Source organism: Acanthaster planci, linkage group LG03, assembly GCF_054643075.1.
Source record: "Acanthaster planci isolate LZ-2023a linkage group LG03, COTS_SCS, whole genome shotgun sequence".
NCBI lineage: Eukaryota > Metazoa > Echinodermata > Asteroidea > Valvatida > Acanthasteridae > Acanthaster > Acanthaster planci.
In genome coordinates, this window is record NC_141779.1 from 24,327,128 (window position 1) to 24,345,691 (window position 18,564).

The 18,564-nt window shown below is 39.7% G+C and overlaps 1 protein-coding gene across 11 annotated transcripts in view; it reads right to left on the reverse strand.

Moving 5' to 3' along the window:
- LOC110973105 (uncharacterized) overlaps positions 1-18,564 on the reverse strand; it is a 200,743-nt gene that overhangs the window by 152,776 nt on the left and 29,403 nt on the right. For all 11 annotated transcript variants that reach the window (XM_087134012.1, XM_087134016.1, XM_087134013.1 and 8 more), the window contains exon 3: positions 6,762-6,860. In XM_087134012.1, coding sequence (XP_086990138.1) covers positions 6,762-6,860 — 99 coding nt within the window. The remainder of the gene's footprint in view (positions 1-6,761; positions 6,861-18,564) is intronic.

Here is an 18,564-nt window from a genome sequence, read left to right on the forward strand (position 1 = left end):
TGCTGTAATCTTCTCAAAGGAATAATTCATGGATAACGTGACCTCTCTAATATCGACCACCGGTAACCGGAAAAAGGTGTGCATTGAGGGGAAACTGCAAAAGTTGTTTTCAACGTGATTTGACCTTGCAAAGCCGTCCTGCTGCCAAAGATGATGGTCACTGAATCTCATGAATGTAATTAAGATGCCAGTCTTAGCAAAGCTTGCACGATTCTGTCTTCACACCAGCAAATCTGCTCCCACAATGCCTCTGTACTTGCAATTGCGACAAACTAAAACAGACAAAGAGGTGTTTGTAATTAGCCGATATGCAAGGATATTCTCACAACATGACACCGAGTGCAGGTCTTGAGCGGCCCACCACCAGATTGCTGTCGGGACTTAATGATGTGTCCAAAAATGAACGCTTAAGTAATGATCAGGCACTGTGAAAATAACACTACACTGCCTTTGAGGGACGGTACCTGGAGAACGCTGGCCAACACTATCAATGTACCCAGGCTTGACTAATGAAGAGAGAATAACACTGCATACATTTTTTACCATCTGTAAATGGATTTAACAGTGTCCACTGCTCTTATCTGCAAAAACACTTGAGGAAAAAAAACGAAATTCTTCTTGCAAGTGCATGTACACATGCACCAGAGCCAGTATCCTGAGAATTTTTGTTTTCTTTTCCATACGACCATTTTGTGACTTTATGCACGACTAGGGCAGGTGTATGTACTGCAGCTAACTCTCAATCACAACCAGTCAGAAATACTGGTACTAGGAGTTGACATAAGAAAAGCACTCGATGTTGGAGTGCTGCTAAAAATATTCCAGCTAAACTGTTCAAAGGCTTACATGTACAGGCTGAAGGCAGTGTAGACTGGTAAGGCCAAACAAATTTCAGCTTCCGGTTTCCAGACCAACCCCAATTTTTTGGCGTGACCCTAACATGTTTTTCTGTAATTCAGAAAAACACCCCCCCCCAAAAAACCAAATCCTATTGTCTTTTATGTCTTCACAAAACACCTCTGAACAACCTTTTTGCGAGTATGTTTGTACATGTTTTCCTACTTACATTTGCAACTTTTGAAAAGAAACCTCCATTATTTTCATGGGTTCCCTTTGTGTTTCGCTGTCACAATGGTGAAACCACGTGCGCAAAGCTCAATGCCTTAAAGCAATGCTGCGCTGGTTCCTAACGTACCGTGCCCGTGCAGAATGTGTAATGGAAATGTGGCAATCAATGTATACATCCCGGTCAAAATAACGCTGTTACACTACAACAGCCATACACGCATGCAACCCTACAGCTGTTTGTCCAAAACACATTGATGTTGCAAGAAGATTTCTGCTCTTGTCTATGTATGTATTTTCTGTGGTCACGAGTTTGAGGGATTATTTTGCTCGTATTTGAGGCGAGCGTGTTTCTACACAATTTCCTGCCATGACACAAGGTTTATCACTCCCCATCTGGATGCATCATGCATGCTTACCATGTGATACACGGACATTGTGAACGGACAGTGAATTGTCCATAATTCATAAGAATTGTCGACTGTAGAAATTTTTACATTGCTACTTATGTGGCAATTTTTGGTAGCTTTCATTCCCATTCATGCCATTCAATCAGCACAAAAAATTGACTAAAAAAGACAACTTTCTAACCTACTGAACAGGCTGACCGACCCCATTTTTGAGACGCATGTAATTGGAAGCAGAAATACCAGAATTTTTTGTTGGCCTAATCTGACAAGAATTCATACATGTAAAGAAGTCCATGATACCGTAATCCATATAAACTTGTTATGCCTCAATAGTAGACTGCAAATTGTTTTAGGTCAAGAATCGATTGCGTGATATGCAACAAAAACACAGTACAGGGTTCCATACTTAATGCACTATGTACATGTACTGATACATGTACATGGGCAACAGTTATACTGGCAGCTAATTAGTAGTATACAAATATCAAGGTTGAGTACGCATGACCATTTTCTCTTTATTTTTCACCATTTCCCCATTGCTCAACTTCAAAGCAGCTCTGGTCAAAGCTCAATTGTGTTCGTAAAGAGCAAGTGCTAACAAGTACAAAGCCTTTAAATGCATAAGGGTCGACAGGTACTGTACATGTATACATGTAATCTAGCAGGCTCAATAACTACCAGTAGAGTGTGGAGACTGGCTCATGGAGGCCACCAGATGGCAGCAGAGTGAATGGATGAATGCATCGTGTACATCAGAGCCTACAAATTGGTATAAAGTGACCAGATGGTGGCGCTGTTACTCCCTCACTGGGAAGTCTAGGTTTATCAAACAACAAGATGGTTGTGACAGTTCTCTTGGGGAACTACCGTAGTCATCAGGATACAGAGCTGCTAACACTAGAAAACACCAATCAGGGAGATACATGTATTTGGACTATGTGAGTCAGGGAAAATTTTGCATTCCAGACAAACATGGTGTTGTCCCTCACTGGTTTCATTTATGTGTAGCTGAACAAGTCAGGTCCATGGGATGGAAACTCTGTCTACCAAAACCAAACTCAAATGTCTTGTCCCCTGAGGTTCTGTTATTACTACTCACACAACTACCGATCAAATAGTCAGTCAGTACTCAAATGAACTACAGTGTCACATTTTTGCTGACAATGTTCAGTTATGCTTGACCTTTAAACCCAAACAGCTGGTCAATGCATTCTGCGCTCTTCACCGACGTCCTCGGAGTGTTCAAAATGTTAATTCTCTAATAAACTCCTGATGAACACAGACATGACAGAGTTTTTATTGCCTCTTCCCCTTCTCCAACATTTCATATTTCATCTCGATAAAACTAAAATACTTCCTTTCCCCTGGTAAGAAACTTAAGTGTTGTTTTCGACCAGGACATGAGTATGTCTGGTCATATCACTTCACTTTGTCACTTGCCTAGACTGGCATATCTACATGTACAATCTTAGTCAAATTAAATTTCTGAGCTTCCAAGCATGTCGCAATGCAGCGTGTGCTCTCATTAACACCAATCCAGGCTGGACTGTTGCAATTGCCAACTCAATGGCATTTCTAAGAATGAAATATCTGGCCTTCAAGAACTTCAAACTGGATGTATCAGGTTAATTGTCCAGAAATCCACACATACATGAACACACACATATAATTCCCCTGTACTTGAAGAACTTCACTGATTTCTAGCCCATCAAGTCAATCAACATATTGAGTTCCGTACATTAGTCCACACCTTCAAATCACTTACAAACTCTGCACCAGACTACACATATCTCTCTTCTCTTCCAAGTAGCCTGATATATTTTAATTTCCTTCGTTACTTTGACTCTCACTCTTGTCATCCCTAAGTCTCAAAAGAAGGCTGGGGACAGACTGTTTCTGTAGCTGCCCCTCGCCTAAGGAACAATTTACCCCCATCACATTAGGAACTCAGACAGTGTATCATCATTCAACTCTGCTCTCAAGAACCATGACTTCCACAGATCACAATAAATTGTCTCTCTATTGTTCTCTTTATTTTGGAAGCCCCTTCATCCTCTGGTAATTTGGCGCTATATAAATTCAATTATATTATTTTATTTAAGATTTTCTATGGAGTAATCCGCAGCATTTTCTAGCTTTTACATTCCTTGTCCTTATTGAGAAGCACCTCACCCTTTCTGAGAAACACCAACATAAATAAGTGTGTAAAACCTAGTGGTTCTACCTGGGGTTTTCAAACCTGCAGGGAAAGAAACAACTTGCAAGGCCACAACACACTTTGACTTTAAAAGCTCTCTGGTGCATTTATGAGCAAATCTGGAGCCCGGCCTTCATTGTGGTGGTCTTCATTTGGTATAGTTTTGGCCATTTCTATTATACCAGTACATCAGTGTGCGTGTGCACATGTACAAGAATCACATTAAATATCGTTCATATGGTATTTGTCTTACAATACAATTGGTGAGACTTACATGTAACGGGTAGCAGGCTATTCACTGGTAAAGGTTTTCAACCCTCAAAAGGGCATAATACTGCAGCTTACCAGTTGTGCAGACTTGATTCCAGACCCAAAATAGTGGTACATGCTAGATTCATTATCTCCTCAACATACCATTAACGGTACATGTATATTACTATCAACATTCCAAATATGCATACATGTAGTCTGGTGTTCCCCATGTTTAGAAGAGTATGTACACATACATGTACGTGACTAGTAAGGAGTCTTGGTCTCTACTAAGAAGTTTGACAGTGTGGAATCCATGTTTTGTGTCCACTAGCACAAAATTTGCGGTACACTGCCAATGACCGAACAAAGTTACAAAACTGTACTTGTTAATTTTATCAGAGATGTGACTGGCCAGTTTGGCCACCAAAAAAAAAAAACTTGTAAAAACCTGAGATTCTGAGATTTAAAAAATTTCATGATGTTGTACACAGCAGGTTTACAAAAAAGCTGAAATTCTAAAATTCCATGATGTTGTACAGAGCAGGTGTACAAAAAAGCTGAAATTCAGGGTTCACATATCCAGGGGAAAAAAAGCTGGGATCATCTGGAAAGCTGAATTCTCACGACCGTTTTAGGCACACGATTTTGAGTTTAAAAAAGTGGCATAAATCACATTAGAGTATTTTTATGCTACATGTAAATTTAACTTTCAGACAGACCATTTAGAAATACATATACATGTAATTAAACATCTACATAAAAATGGATAATCTTTGTAAATTTTAAGATGGGTCAGGAGTCGGAAGATTGACTGATTTGCCAGGAGTCTTCTTCCTTCAAATCTGGGTGAGTTGGCAGCTCTGCAGGAAACTACAGATGATTGAAGATTTTGGGAAGGTCCTGATTTCCTCATTGATTGTGGATTTCTTTCTTGATCAGTCTCCAAATTCCCTCACTTTATATAGCGTTGAACATCATACACATGAGGTAATTAATTATTTCCTCCGCCTAAAACTTGGTTTTGTCAATATGTTGTGCCTGCCTAAACAAAATAAATAAATGTACCGTAACTTTCGGATTGTAAGCCGTAGCATATACGTTGATTCTCATGCTGAAAAATGTCTCTGCGGCTTATATGCTGGGCAGCTTATATGGCAAACTTTGAAGGATAAAATCAGTCACAAAAGCCGCAGCCGCACTATGAATACCACACACAGGTGGCACAGTCATATTTTTGTTTTATATCTGAAATCTCGAACCTCGGAGAATAAATGAAAATCCGAGTTGTCCGGATTTCGGGTTGTTAACGGAATTCCCCGAGTCATGGAGTCACAAACATACATGAAACGTGCACATAATCTTAAACTTTACTTGCTTTGTGGCAAGATTATCCAGTGATTATTTTCCTGCTTTTTATTCAATCTTGTGGTGTATGTTTTGCAGACGAATGTGACCCACCCTCCCAAACCAGGTTTAAGTCGGTAACATCATAACCCTCAGATAGTGGAACCTCCACTGTTCAGATTTTCATGGGAGTTTTACAGCTATTACTACCCGTAAGAAGCTTACTGCAGACAGAATTTGGATTTAACATGGATCACCTTAAATTGTTAAAAAAAAGAGCTGAAGGAGAGGAATTTGTCCGAAATCACAAATACTGACTTCAGCCTGGTCTTGGGATGGTGAGTCACAAATAATCATTTTACTAAGATCATTTTATTGTTATTACCTAAAAATTTCTTTCTACTGTTAAATAAAAATCAACCGCTTCAATGGTGCATCTTTGTGTGGCAGATCTTTCGTCTTTTCGCCAACCGTGTTCAGCATGACACGCCACTGAACATCTTTTTTTTTCACATGGGTCATACAACACTTTCTGTGGTCACATGGTAATTGGAAAGAGTCCATGAATGGGTCTGCGGTAGCGGTAGCAGTCAGGCTAGCCTAAAAAACAGGGTTTGCACGACTGCAGTGGTGCATGAGGTGCGTGAGTTTGTTTGTGCATTCAATTGGGGACCCTGAACAATAGCGGACAATAAGGTCCCCGATTGACAGAGGGTCCCCGATTGACAACTGTGTACAAAACATATGGAATGTCTTCTAAAAAAGTTAAAGTACAAACAAAAGAGGAACAATAGGGGGTCCCCAGTTGCAGGCAAATACACACTTACGTGTGTGTGCAATGCAGCATACGTGCAACACAAAAGGTTCCTGTGTAATGACTCAAACTAAGGTCTCGCGGCAGATGTTTCATTTTTGAAGCGATTTGGCAGCGTTTTTTTTTATCGGTGTCACAAAAACCTCAAGATAACTGGATGTAGTGCTGTGGACAGTTACAGAGGTATTTTTAATAAAAGTCTATTCTTTTGGCAAGAAATAGTCAACATGAAATGATCCCTCAACCTAACTAACTTTGAGTTACCAAGTTATTGTATATGTATGTCCCCGACCGTTTAACTTTCTCTGGCTGCTGAAAAAAAGGCTAGAGCTGATATACATGTACGGCCCATGCAGGACCACCTTCCAGCCCGCAAAAAAATGTCAAATTGGAGTACTTCAATTCACTTTCTATGGTGACACTCGTTTGCATTTTGCTTTATATTTTTATTATGATTGCACATGTAGTGGAACCATTGGCGTACTCTACATACTGTATTGGTGTTTCAGCATGCAGTACGTTGACCTTTGTGGTTGGATCATCAGCGCTGCAGTGCACCTTATACGCCGACTTTAAATTTGCAGATTTTTGCCTGTTGCGGCTTATACACCAGGCGGCTTATATTCCGAAAATTACGGTAACTTTGTTCTTACACACAAGTAACACCAAAGAAACTCACCTTGATGGGGGCCTTACTGAATTTGAGTTTTCTTGTCCTCTTGTTGGAGACATCCTCTTCATCGGTGTCGGACAGTGCAGAGAGCTCGGCAACATGTGTCTGCGATGAGATAACAGAGAATTACACATAATTACCGAGTATTTGGTTCAGGAGATCCACAGAAATCCACCAAACATACAGCACAGGGGTTATAGCAGTGCCAACAATAAAATGATCTGTTTTTTCAGGCTTTTTATTAAATCTAACAGGGAGTTTTCTCTCAAATAGCTATGATTTTGTTAATCTGGCAATTTACAGTCGTAAAAAGTGCAATTTTAGAATGTGGCATACATGCAGCCGAATAACAAGACAGGAAATCTAGACTAGGCCACTAATCTTGATATCTTGTAGACTCCTGAAAAACCACATCCTGTTGGTTAGACAATGACTCAAGAATGTCTGCTCAGGTGTTGGGATCCAAGTTCTTCTGAAGATTAGCCTATTTGGGCACTAAGTAAGTAGGATTATTTAGTTTTTCACAACAGTAAACAATTACCTGTAGTACATGTACAAGAAAGGACCAAACTGAAATTCATTTTGCAATGTACACATATTTGCCTTTTCTGTAGTCCTCATGTATTTTAGGTTAATGAGCATGTGTAAAAATTGGATTCTTACTGTCTAACCTGCAGACAACACAACACAAATCTGCATGCTCTGTCAAGTTTATACCGGTAGAACCAATGACAAGCGCCCTCTATAGTTGCTACACAACCAGTTCAGTTCTTGTTGAGCCACAGTATTCCATGGCACAAGTTGTATTAACACAACATGATTCAAAGAAACACAAAGAGAAGAACACACATTTGGGCCACAAGTTAAACTGACTTAGAGCGTAAACAGAACATCCAAAAGGATGCAGTTTCCAGGGTGATACAAAAATCTAATGTCCCTCCCTAAGGACAATGTTAGATGGGAAAGAAAACACTGGTTTATAACCTCGGACAGGAAACACAGACGTACTGTAGGTCCTACATGCATGTACATGTAGCAATCAGGATGGTGACACACATTGTTTTTTCAACTCCAACACCTGCAGACCTAGAGTTTGCAGGTTATCCCATACTGGTACATAAATGTACATATACCGTTACATCGGTACAGCGTTGCAACCTTTGGCATTCTGCATGAAATTATTTGTAGTTACTGAAGATCACAGTGAGCAGAAAATGTACATGTTAATGCCCAATCTCCACTTCATCTGGACAACACTTTGATCAGCAAAATGAATTCTGTACATGTGGACACATACATGTACATGGCACAAGGGATGTACATGTGCGTGGATCAGTACCGGTATGTTGCCACAGAAAGAAGTGCCTTGTGAACAACTATAGGCTAAGTACTTGTACTTTTTGTGGACAACAACAGAAAAAACTCCTCTACATTTGTGCTGTATTGGAAATCATATCTTTCAAACTTCGATCCTTTCGTTTTTGGTGGTCTTCTCAAAACTGATTCCGAGTTCTTCCCAAACAAAACAAAATGACTTAATGAAGCGCTATACATTTGTGTGTGAGCTTATTAGCATAGCAGGGTTCCTATTGAACCGTACCTGTACATGTAGTTGTTTTTATACATAATTTGTTTATCTTCACACGTATATACATGTAGCAGTATGTAAAACAAGCAAGGCACTTGCAATAGCATGAAAGTGATACCAGTGATGTTTAAAATACTGTGAGCGGTCAATGCAATAATAACACTACTGCACTTCACAGTCAGTCAAGCGAAATTAGAAATCAAAACTCTCATCTAACATAATATTTTTATTGGAATGACTCAAGCCGACAATTGAGCAGTTTTCCAAAACAATAAGCTCACTGCAACGTACATGATGTTGGGTTATACTGCAAATGAAGCAGGTTATCATTTCCTTCCCTGGTAAATGTAGCGTGTACAGGTTGATCATGTGTAACATGTTTTTCCCAAGGCCTTCCATACCAGCAAATACTGACACATATACATGTTACCGTATGTTTGGCGAAACAAACGGCATTAGAGAAACAAAACAATGTACAATAATTTGCCTCTTCTTTTATGATGTCATGCTCATATCAATCTCAACACAAATGCTTTCACCTTTTTTTAAATGAAGTATACATGTACAAACATACTTGTAAAAGTATACTTGCAGCAATTTCACTTCCTCATAACTTTTAGCATGGAGTTTTCCAAGAAGGGAAATGAATAGACTGTATTCAGTGATTGTGGCATGAATAATTCAGGGTCGGCTTTATGACACAATTCCCACTGGGTTTGTCTAGACAGAGGTCATTACTGAAAAAGTGCTGTCTGTGACACATTTCTGGGCTGCAGTTTTGTTCTGAGATCCACACAGAATACACCCCTTCCTGCACGTGATGATAGGTCGTCAAGGGACTTATCACACAATCCCCTTTTTTCAATCTGGATCCCAATATTCAGGCAATGGAACTCACAGCAATAACCTGGTAATAATGACAGTGTTGGTCACGGCTGACTGGAGGTCGGGTGGTTGTATGGTGAGAGATGTACAATGTAAAGTTGATCTTGAGTATGGTTGTGGGTATGAAGGTGGTTAGTGCCGATGGTGGTGAGGAGGTCACAGTGGTGATGAGGATCCTGCTGCTACTGAGAATACTACACCACACGTTCTAACCAAAAAACCTCAGAACCTTACACCTACTGGTATCAAAAATGATGTAAGTTTCAGGGTGCCACAACAACTTCCTCTGAACTGTGCGTGTACTTTCAGCGGCTTGGTTGCTATGGTCACTCAGTGGCCACACAGAGATTCGTTACAGTTGTGCCCAGGAGCCTACAACATGTACATGTACCTGGTACATGCCCATGTATCTGAACATGTGTGCTTCAAGTTGGTGCCTTGTGGAGACACAGAAGAGTGGGCTGAAAAGGTCTCCTAGAAGCAGTTAAGATGAACAAGTCACCACAAGCATAAATGTGGATATCTGGAAATTACTCAGAAAGGACCCTTTTAATGTGTAATATTCTGCAGCAAATTGAAGGGTTTTAGATGAGGGACACTGAGTGGAAATTTCAACTCGGGAAAGTACAGTTTCTGTTCACATGGGAGCATTTTGAAAACACCCAAATATTTTAGTACCGTGCAAGAGAACCCAGCAATGTCTCAACAAGGATTCAAATTTTGATGCGGGTGGAATGAAAGGTGTTTTTCCCAAACTTAGCTCAAACTGTTTGCATTTCCCCACCGCGGTACTTCAGAAAAGATCAGTTCAAGTGTGGAGAATGTACATGAAGTGGTATAGTACAGGGTCCATTTAATATTTAAAGGCTCCAATGTTCACAAACACAAACGCATACCTTAGGTGTCTCTATGTACACTTTGTACATGTATTTCAATGTACTGGACACATGTAAACTCTACAGCATTGTTCCCAAACCAAGAGCTGCATGTTCCATTGTACCGTATGCTGGTGAGGGGGTCACTGTACTTATTCTGTACATAAAACCTAGTAAGCCCTTACCATCCACTGACAGCCAGTCAATAAGGCTGTCAATCAACCATCTCAATGACAGGTGCTTAGTGTCTGGGTTCCTAAGGACACTGAGGTCAAGTGAGGTCCTGTTGTGATGTTACTGTACTATATATACTTGTAACATGTCTTTAACTAGAGATTTTGGACATGTACATGTACAGTACATGTACATGTACATTAAGAAGTTCTATGCCTAGTATGGCTGTTTAAAAGAAATGGCATAATATCTCAGCTGTTCTTAACAAAGGCTGGCTTCTGTCTGTTATTTGAAACTGGTCACTGTTAATCAATATGACTTTTCAAGGTTGACAAACTCCCTGGAAATTTGTGTTACATAAGGCTTTCCAGTAGTCAAGAAGGATGTTTCTAAAACAAAATTATGTACAAATGTACATATTTGTATGCAGGTATGGTATGTAACTACATGATACATGTAGGCTATCCTGCCCTAATAATAGTAAACACACTCATGAGAAATGCTCAAGGCAAGTACACATTATGTACACTGTACACACGTACATGTACCAGTATGCTTTTTGCACAGATCACCAGATCCTACGTGTACATGTTCATGTACATTTTGTGATCTACTAAGCACCCGATTAGAATAGAAATTATGGGTTAAATTCATTCGAAGTACAGAGAATTTACATGAAGTTCAACATTCGATGGAGGTTATGTGTTAATGTGTCCTACGAGGGCAACAGTTTTGTACCACTTGGATAGACTCAAGTAGGCCTTAACCTTTTGTGCATTTGTTGTAACTAAATCAAAATAACACAAAACCTCTGAGACTCCATGGAGACGCCAGCAAGGCATAACCTCTGTGTACATGTACATAAATCTACTTCATGTGCAATGTACGGGGAAATGAAGAATCTGAATGTGGTATCAACCTCTCAAATGAAGAGGTGCAAAGGCTTAAGAAGAAAAATGTAAACAAACATTGAGAGCCAATATATCAAACTACAGGAAATACTCAAGCGTGTGATGCGCTAGGTGCACAGAACACTGTAACTCACATTGCCATGAAGTCGTCATACTGACTAGACATATCTTGACATGGTCACATGGTCTATGACTGATGGTTGGTGCATACAGTTCACATGTAAGGTACATGTACATTGCAAATGAAAATTAACCTCAAGAGGGAAAATGTTCACACATTTTCCCATCCGGGAATATGAATATTCATTTCATAAATTATGAAAAATCTTCCCCTCAGTGTTAAAAATTTTCACTTTTTGTCCTCTGTGAAAAAAGAACTCATCAACTTATTTTACAACGGGGAAAAATGTTCACACCTTTTTGTCACAAGTTGATACAATTTCACAGCTTTTTTTCACAAATGGGAAAAAGTTCACACGTTTTTCAGGAATATAAACAGAATTTTGTTCGCAATTATTCTCAGTCATTAACTGGGTTCAGTTTCAGTTGCAATGTACTGGACATCTGGAAATGCTACAATGTATGATTATCTATGTACATTGTCTTCCTTTGCTAGAACATACGTCATACATGCACATATAATACCAGTACGTGTGTGACAGAAGGGAAAGTGTGCAATGAAGTATACATGTACAGCAATGTACAACAATGTACATGTACATGCCCACACATTCACAAGCTGTGAGGTGTGGGTCTAGTTCAGTTTTATCTCAGCAACGACATACCATAATTGTTGGGGCATGCACTACATGTACACCCTTGGTTCTTATGACCCATCTTTGTCTGCCGAGATCCTAGATCTGTACACATCATCCTAATAAAACTGTCAATTTCACAGTTGGCTGGACCCTGAAGAGATACATGTGCATGAAGTTGGGTCCCATCAGACCCCATCAAGTGCCAATAACTGCCAGGAATCCCCACCAATGTCATGATTCATCCTCATAACAGAAAAACCAGAAAGGAGAGACCTGGTGGTACCATAATTGGGGGAAAAAATGGGTCAGTGGGCTGTGTCCTGAGAGGAAATGTAGGGGAGTAGGGAGAGGCCAGGAACAAAGCATTACCAGACACTATTCAGGTCCGTCTTCAGGTACTTTACAAGGTACATTAATTTCTCAGGAGACCTATAACTGTGTTTACATATTACACTATCGGGATTGCATCCTGGAACAGCTTTTGTGTGATAACTGAGAGACTGCCACAGGAGCAATTCTATATTTGGCCACAAAGTGATACTAATTTACATTTGCATGTATGTGCTCCAACACCCATCATTGTAAATACATGCACATGCATAATTTACACACATGCAGCCCCAGTACACATGTACATTTCTACAGTACATGTACCAGTTCGTGTGTCCCTCCCTTTTTCATACATTCCACACAAAAGACACCAAAAATTTACATTTTCTTTGCAACAAAAATAATACAGAATTTTTTTCTGTGTCGAGAGAGTCTGTGAGCCTAAAGATGTACCCGTCTTATACTCACCCATCCCCCCTCACACAAAAAATTAAAAATACATACACTGTACATGTACGTGCATGTATTTATGCATGAGCTCCACCAACTTCCTTACATGTACATATACCGGGGCTTCAGGTAATGTTGTACACTGAAGTCCTTTGTGAATGTTTTATTAATTGAACACACCCCCCATTTTTATTCATTGGTTTCATTTGGGATCATCATGGGTTGGTATCACCATAGAGAAAGAACAGGGTGAAACCAACCTGTTTACAGTACTGCTACATACCGGTATAGCAAGGCATGATATCAGAGACAGAGGAAACTGACTCCATTTTTTTTTCTTCCTGACATTTCTGGAGAAGAAAGTGGGACAAAGGAAGCTTGTCTATCATTCAGTCTCGTCATTCGGATCTAATATCTTGGTCTTCTTGGGTCAAGCCACCTCGCTCACTGAAGGTGAATCTCATGACTGTTGCACTGTCCTGCCATCAAAGATTTCACATTTTTCCAAATTCAAATTGTCTTAAGTCATAAGTGAGTATTTTTTCCACATTAATGGTACCACTGATTTTCAGAATGCATATGAACATGCACCGGTACGGTAAACGTTTACATTTTAATGTGCACAAAATAGAGGTTGTGCGTTAACGCATCCTCAGAGGGCAAGAGCTTTGTATGACTTGGATAGGCTCGAATGAACTTTTTGTGCATTCATTGTTACCATACTACATTTTAAAAAACAAAAAACAGCCTCTAAGACACCACAGAGATGCCAGCATTGCATATCTATACCAGAAGTTCTTTCACACAAATTTTTTTAAAAATGTAACCGTAACTAGTGTCAATGTACAAACATATATAATATGTTTTCATGTACTAGTACATGTACATTGGTTCACAGATCCAGGGTTGTTGAATTCACACTGATGCCTGTATTTAATACAGCTTTGTAGTACTCCAATAATGCGCATCCTATCAGATGATCCTTCCAAATGTACTGGAAGTTTGGAAGGATTTGCAAGATTAAAGACAACAGAATCCAGCCACTTTTTAAGCTTGATACGTATTGACAGACTATTTAAACTGTAAAGAGCAAGCTCTGGGTTCAAAGTTCAAATATACTGGTACAGGTTCATATCGTTAATCCAAGTTGTACATGTACATGTACAACCCTTTTCATTCTAACCCGTGGGACACTTCACTCTCAAAACTTCTGCAAAATACGGACAATTCACAATAGTGCGCCTCCAAGAGTTTCCAATGCGTTGGCCAATCACAATGCGCGAAATTTGTCGAGCCTTTCCGAATGCGCATTGGGTCGACAAATTTCGTGCACTGTGATTGGTCAACGCGTTGCAAACTCTTGGAGGCGCACTACTGTGAAATGCCCGTATTCTTCACTGTGTAAGCAACATCTGTCTCAAACGGTGTGCACTGTGACATAACATTGTACAAGCCCAAGATACCGTACATGTCCAGTGTATCACGAAAATGAGACATCCCAATCAGGCACAGTGGATGAAGTGCACAGGCCTCACCAGATGTGACTTAATGTCTTCCCGGTACATGTACTTGGTTATTTATGAGATGGAGCTTGCTAGAGTCGTTATTCGTCTGTGACTCATGGTCCATTCGCTCAATCATACCAGCAGTAAAACTGTTTGCCATGTGAATGTTATGCAAGTTTCTTCATTTCTTTTTCAAGTCATTAAAGCCAACTGCAATTAACCTACTTCATACACACGTGCATCGTACATGTAGCATTGGGCTAGCCATGCATGTAAGTATGTACATGTAAAGCCTTGTGCAAAACAGCAGGCAAAGATAGGCCTTCATCTAATAGCATGCATACAAGCACTGATACCGTACAGTACATGTGTGGAAAGACCAAGGGTACATGTACAGTGTACGAGACATGTGCACTGTAGCCTACATAAAATAATCACATCTACTAATGTACATGTACATATATAAAATTTGGAAGATGTTCTGTGGACGTGCAATTTAGAACTTGTTATTCACACCTTCACATGCACTGCATAAGTAATGAACAAGAACCAATCTCATTCCTTTAAAAGCCACACCCTATTCAAGAGGTAACCAAGCTTCAGAAAATCCTCTCCCTTAGTAATACATGTATTTGTCAATGTACATGTACACAAGCATGTATCACTTTTGCCAGGAGCCTGACTTGTAATTTTAAAGAGGTATTGAAAAGAAACCCTCTTTTCCCCAATTAAAGGTTATATAACAGGTAACAAGATCATCTTCCAAAATTAACATGAAAAAAATGAAACAGTTTTCCCATTTATGACAGAAAAAAGTCCAAAAGTGGGCTTCTGTGAGTCCTTTTTCCGCTGATTTCAGAAACACTCATTATGCAGTAATAATATGCAGGTGATCCTAAATATCATGGGGAGATACAGCGGCAAACAGTGCATATCTTCACACGCGAGTCTCGTAGTTGAGGCATGCTCAAAATGCAATTTTCTTGCATGGTTCTTGTCCAATACGTTAATTGTTCCATCCATCTAGTTTAAGTGCATGATTTGTTGATTTGTAGCCCAACCTTGTACAGTTTGTAGTTTCAGACAGGAATCTTGTACACTAAGACCTGGTCCCGACGTTTCCGTACGTGCAATAACGCATTGAATTGATGGTCCCCAGACAACGCAATAAGGGTAGATTTTAAGCCTTCCCAGGTCTCGCAAATAAGTAAAAGGGTTTTTGGAAGACTGCTTAGACAATTTTCCAGCATCCACTTCTGTGGATGCTGGAAAATTTAGAAAAGCGACACATAAGCCTCGCTGACTCCTCCGCTTGTCGCTTCTGCCGGTGTACGGTGCTATGCTGTTGGACCACTATGCCACCAGGTTTGCGACCCAGACAGCCCCGCAATGCGGATAAGTTCCGTGCTGTCCTCCTCATTCATCACCGAGGAAATTATAGTTAGTGTCATAAGAATTGAATCTAGTCACTTCCACTAGAAGATTCCGATACGTGTTTAGCTCTTTTTCTTTGACACACTGACAACGTAGACTCGGCAAACAAGCATGCGCATGGGTCGCTGTCTTTTTTCTAGAAGCTTCACATGTACACACACACAAGGTACGGTAGCCCTCGATTCAGCCCAAGATTTAGGTCTGGGTACTCCAACACGGACCGCATTTTTCTCTGAGGCATAGTCTGCTACTACTGCATGAGAACACAAGTGCACCCACACATGTACGTGTATGCCACGCAAGTTACGCTCCCCTCCACCTTTAACATCTCCTACTCCTTCATTTTGAAACAAATTTCACAATTATTTTGACCAGCTAAGAGTTATATTTTAAGTTTATGCATCTAGGATATAAATGTATAACATTGTGCATTTTCTGCGCATCATCAAAACTCCTCATTTTAATGCATTTGGGCCACAACAGCGCCAGTTTACATGAATCTTCATGCATGCTTCATTTATGTCTGTGTGCCTTTCTCCCCGTTACATCATCAACACATAATTAACACAACATTAGACCTTGTGTGTTTCTGAAATTGGCCAAGTTGGTTGTGGAAAGAAATTGCCTCTTAGTTCTGTTGTGTTGATAAATTCATGATATATTGCTTTGGAGATGGCCAATCTATCTACCATTACCTCCAAAACCCCAGATGATGAAATGTAGTTGAACTTGAGGCCCTTGTCCATTGCACTTTAACACACAGGTACATGTACGTGTGCTGCACCATACACTATGTACACGACTGGAAAAAGTTGGGCAATATTAAAGGGAACATACCGCACATGTACAATGTACTTGTATGTACATGTGTGTAAGTTATTTATTGTTCAGTTATGCATCAAGTACATGTACTGTACGGTGCATGTAGGCTCACATTCTGTATTTTATACATATTCATGATACGCATACAATGAATCAGTAAACCTGTCTGTACATGTACATTGTTCATGCATTACCTTTTTAAAATACAGTACCGATATGCTATTGCGTATTGGTACATGCACACGCACACTGTACATGTACATTCGATACATATTCTTTTCACTCCAGATTTTTGTGGTACAAAGTGTCCCGTCTCCTATGTACATGTACATGTGCCGGTATACCGGCACATGTACATGTACACATGTACAGAACAAAGGTACATATAAACATGTACCTGCACTTAACAAACTGTATACACACGCAAGGCATTTTATGAACAGCATTAAATCTACTGGTACAAAAAGCTGGGCAAAGATTCCAAGTAAAATCAGTGTACCATAGTCGATTGAATTAATGAAAGTAAAAGTAAATGGTGCGTACAGAATAAACATTTATGAGCACACTGATGCATATTATGATGTGCATGTACCGGTACTAGAAAGTTCAGAATGCATGTCCCCATTACACAAAAGACCTGCAGCTGGATAGAAATCTTGAAAAATTGTGAAATTCTTTTAAATTACAGAAAAACTTTGAGAAAATAATCACGATCTTAACTCAGATTTCAAAAGTCATTTCATCTTATTGATGAATTGATTTCAAAAATCCCTTTCTATTTTTTTGTTTTATTTATTAACCCTAACCCTCCTCAATCCTCCAACAGGTGAAGGATTGAGGAGGGTTAGGGTTAATTTCTTTGTTTCTGGGGTGGGTTAAAATGTGACTGTTTATACCCTAGATTATGTGAGAGCAATACATTCACTCCTTCTGGCAACACCCACACACTACCGTAGATACAATATAAAGCAATGAAATCTTCTCCAATCTCATTAACAGGCTGGAATAAAGCTGAGAGCATAAGCAGGAGACAGGAGGGACAGATGACAAGTTTATCCCCCTGGGGAAGTGAGATGCATTGAAAAAAAAATGGATGACCAGTAAGGTCACTCAGGTCAAGAGATGAACAATAAATATTGAAAGGCTGGGGATCAGGTGCAATAGTACTCTATCACAGAGCTCTTAGAGACAACCTACTATCAAGGAATTTTGTACACTGAAATAAATTTAATTTATCATTGGTAAGTAGAAAAATATTAGAAAACTGTAAAAAATAAAAATAAGGCCAGAAATACATCTACTGTACATGTAATAGACTGCATCTTGGGGGATGTCTGTCCCAACAAGTAAGTTGATGGCAAATTTAAAAACAAGAAATACGTGTATTAATTCATACACGTGCGTTTATCAACAGAGAGTCATTGCTTTAAAGTAAATGGCTTATGATTGACAGGTTTCAGTCTGTAAGAAGATCAGGGTTTTGTGCCACAGCCTTTCATTTCTTTCAATCTTCAAATTTCCGTGCACGGTACACAAAGGGGGGAATTGGATATGTCTGGTAATAACTACGTTTCTGTCCAACCCCTCTAATGTGGTCCATCAAATCATTCATGAACTAGTCTGCCAATTACTGTGAGCTGATCTTGGTGCTGAACATATCCTCCTGCAGGCCATAGCCTGGCCTCTCTCACTATGTCTCACCTCCAGCAAGCCAGACCTCTGAGATCTCACAGGAAAGACCCCTTCTGAGGCTAGGTAATTACCAGACAATGAAGTTCAGTCTTGAACATGCCTGCAAGCTGGTAGAATTTTCAGGCGCCTTTTATCGCCCCAGACCTTCTCCAAAAAGTCACCCGACTGATTTGATATTCAAATTGGAGACTTTTTGGCTGGAGTGACCTGAATGAATTCAATTTGTCAAAACTGCATATGCACAATGTACACATGTATGTACGGCCTGAGGATGTCTAAATTAAATAAGTTCAAACTTCAATGTTTGTAAGATTGTGATCGTACGGTATGTGTACATATATAAAGCATACATGTACCGGTATGGTACCGGTACATGTACATGTGC